Source organism: Chaetura pelagica, unplaced genomic scaffold, assembly GCF_000747805.2.
Source record: "Chaetura pelagica isolate M959 unplaced genomic scaffold, ChaPel_1.0 scaffold13, whole genome shotgun sequence".
Classification (NCBI taxonomy): domain Eukaryota; kingdom Metazoa; phylum Chordata; class Aves; order Apodiformes; family Apodidae; genus Chaetura; species Chaetura pelagica.
In genome coordinates, this window is record NW_009954543.1 from 4109005 (window position 1) to 4112659 (window position 3655).

At 37.2% G+C, this 3655-nt stretch overlaps 1 protein-coding gene across 1 annotated transcript; it reads left to right on the forward strand.

The window, feature by feature from the left end:
* The first annotated feature begins 1234 nt into the window (after nt 1-1234).
* On the forward strand, nt 1235-2437 carry LOC104395263 (cytochrome c oxidase subunit 7A-related protein, mitochondrial). Its single transcript, XM_010004948.1, has 2 exons — nt 1235-1375; nt 2213-2437. Exons 1-2 carry the CDS (start codon nt 1235-1237, stop codon nt 2354-2356), a joined length of 285 nt encoding a protein of 94 aa, XP_010003250.1. The 3' UTR covers nt 2357-2437.
* Nucleotides 2438-3655: the final 1218 nt, after the last annotated feature.

A 3655-nucleotide genomic window follows, 5' to 3' on the forward strand; every position in this document is an offset into this window, starting at 1 on the left:
TGACCATTCCATTGGCAGTTTTGGGATGTTAAGAAATCTAGTCTTTCTATTGAATATACCTATTGTGGCATAGAACTAAGAAGAATACATAGAATAACATAGAATTTGCATATGGAAAACATGTCTGGTGTGTGGCAGGCATAAAAGAAAGAGTGCCAGTCTGCTTCCAGCTCCCAGTATTTTTCAGGCAGTTCTCAAATACAAAATACATCAACTAGTCATTTGAACAGAAACTGAAGTTTCAGTGCAGCCTTAACTTGATCCATGGAGAGCAATTGCTGCTTCTGTTTGTAATGAAAACCTATTGCATTGACCTTCTTGTGCCATGCTTTAAATTTCTGTGGCAAGTAAGGGAAAAAAACCCCAAAAACTTATATAGCTGTTTCAGGAGCTATAGTGTAAAACAGCACTGCCATGTGCCCAGGTATAACTGTTAAATCTAACTAATAATAAAGACAAAGAGACTACCTCAGCCTGACTTTGTACACTTAATCTTACCCATAAAACTGGATTATGTAGTTTGTAATTACAGCAAACGTAGAGTACAACCATCTGAATTGTAAAGGTAGTAAATTATCCTACTCACAGGGAGTACAGTGAGGGGTGGAAAGTTGGAGAAGCATGTGAACTATAGGGTGTAGTTGCATCTGCATAAAATATCTACCATGTCAGCATTTCTGGAGTGTCCTTGAAGACCACTTACTACTGCTTTTATATGAAACAAGCAGTCCTAACTATTTTTTTTCCCTCCTCAGACTACACATCCAAATTACTGAAGGTCCAGTTATTTATGGCTACTACTTGCACCATTCAGGAGGAAGAGTTCATGAAAGTCTCCTCAATCTGTTTGACCCAAGCGTCAGGGATTCCCTGCATCTAATCCTACTGCTTGGATAGAGCCCTAGATGGTCTTACTATGTTCAAAAAAACCCAAACAAAAAAACCCCCAGCAATTTGAGCAAGTACCAGCATAGAAAAACTTATAGCTCTAAATTTATGTAATGAAGAAATCAGAAAGAAGACTTCTATTCTCCATGCTAAGCCCTGACCCAAAGTTGTAGCTGAGAAACGAGTGAGTGGGCCAAGAATGTATCTTTAGCTCGTTGTCATAGATCTTCATACCTCATAAATACTCTTTGTCATGTATCCTTGTAATGACTGGCAGTGTGCCTGCCTAACATGACAATTGGTACATTTGTAAGTGTAATATACCTTGATATTTTAATCTTTATTTATGCAGGGACTCAAACCAATAGTTTCCACTGAATCCCCAGCTCTGGTTCTTGGGACAACAACTAAACTTGCTTCAGATTTACCACCAACTGATTCTTTCTTGGGTAAAAACAAGGTGCCAGACCTACAGAAACTTTTTCAGGTAACAACAACTTTGAGAGTAACTTAAAGAAAACTGGAAAGTGGTACCTATCTTTCCTTATTTTCACGTGGCTAACTGCTTTTGTCATTCTACGATACCAAAAATCTGTGAAGTCTAATTAAGAAAGCATCAAATACAGTATAACCTGTATACTTGTACTTACTACAAGGTATATATGGCTTGTATAGGAGATACATTAAGAAAGTGTCTAGTCACATTATCTTATCTTTTCACTGGCTTCAAAAGATGCGTATTTCATTGTTTGACTACTGAAAGCACTGTCAGGGAATCCAAGCCTATGCCTTAAAGCAGATTGTTACTGTTTCATATATAATAATTTGAATATTATTGAAACTGTAATGCAATATGAGAAGAGCACAGTAAAGTTTTCAAAGCCAGCTTGTTAGCTGTGCAATTTCTAAGCATATGGGGTCTTTTTGTAACAAAATCGTTTAAGCTTTTTTTCTTTTAAAACACTAGGAATGTGTTCTATATAATATACCCTTTTCTCTCTTACATGCCACTTGCATTTGGAATGTGTCAGTCTGACTTGGTGAATAACCTTTTATACATATCTTTTCACATTGTTTTGCTAGTGACACTTCCTGTCTAGGTCCTCCTGAGAAATATTTTAACAGTCTTTCTGCCTGCATTTAACAGCTTTGACTAATGAAATTAACTTGCCTTTGCACTTGTCTTGCTAAATGAAACACAGATAATACACTTAATTTCTCCCTTATGGAAGTCTTTTAATTTACCCAGGGTAGCTTGTTCCGTGTGACCTGAGTAATGGGTGTTCATTTCTTTCTTTGTTTTCTTTTTACACTCTTCCCGCAGAGAGCAGATGGATTGCCAGTACACCTGAAGCGAGGAGTTCCAGATAAGCTGCTTTATCGGACCACTATGGCTCTAACAATAGGCGGGACTATCTACTGTCTAGTAGCACTGTACATGGCCTCACAACCAAGAAACCAAAAGTGAATGAACCACAACTCATGGGACTCATGACACTTCTTTGAAGGACCTCCTGCATATATCTCTTTGCACTTGCTTTAATTATGTGATCATGCAGGGTTCATTATTCACATCAGATTTCTTGAAGACAGTGTTTTAAAGTGGTTGCCTTATGTGTTTTAGAAATCAATATAAACAGACTTAAAGACATCATCTTAACATATTGTCGTATCTTTGCGTTTGTTGTCTTGCAAGAATAGATGAACAGTTGGAGAAATTTAAGCTTTTCCTTCTTCCCCTCCCCCAATTATACAATGTTACAGATAGGATAGGACAAATACTTTGAGAGCCATGATCCACAGTCATAAGTGGGAGGATGCTGCTGGTTTCCAAAACTCTAAAAGCAAATAATTTAATTATAACAACGTACTGGGAACCTGTTTCTGTCACACGCAGCCCATTTTACATAAGCAGGTGACAGTGGAACTTCTGAATGCTGGTATATTATTAAATATTTGTACCTCTGGTGATAGGACAAAGGGCTTATCTCCTTGGAGCATTCCAAGTGGATTTACTCCATAGTGCTAACATCACTGTATGCAGCAGGATGCACCAGTATTAGAATGTATTCAGTTATACCATGTTTTGGACTTTCATTTGTCAAATTGTCTTCACGTGCGATAAAGATAACTACATGAATAATGAAACAGGCAAGTCTTGAAAGTTTTAGACCACTTCAGCTGGACTGGTAATGAAGTAAACATATTGGTACAGTTTTGTTTAAATTCAACTTGTAGATCTCAAGTAAGACAACTGATTCAACTACTTTTTTGTAATCTTTTTGAGATGGTAATCCTCTTAAAAACCTCTCTTAGAACTGATCAGGTGTTTAACTATAATTTTTGGTCAAGCAGGTCATTGTCATAACTCAGCAGTGTATGACTTTCAGTGCACATACATCTGTATGTACACACATAGACACACATTTCCTTTGCTGTGTGGGTGGAAGAGAGAGAAGCCAATAAAGCCCCTTCTGCTTTGTCTTTCCTATGTAATATCATAGCCTTAAACTGCAAGTTTCACACAAGTCTTCACAATAAGCATCCTCTAATTTGATAGATCATCCTCTGTCTTGAACATAGAGTATTCATCTTGGTCAGCCAGGCTCTGAATAAACATGGACTCACTAGTCTCTCTAAAGACCCATCTGTCTCCCAGATCTATGCAGAAATCACCTTCCATATAAATAAGGGAAACTGTTGATAAAGAAACTTAAAATTCCCATTGCTTTCATCTTTTACTAAAAACATACGGATTCTTTTTTTC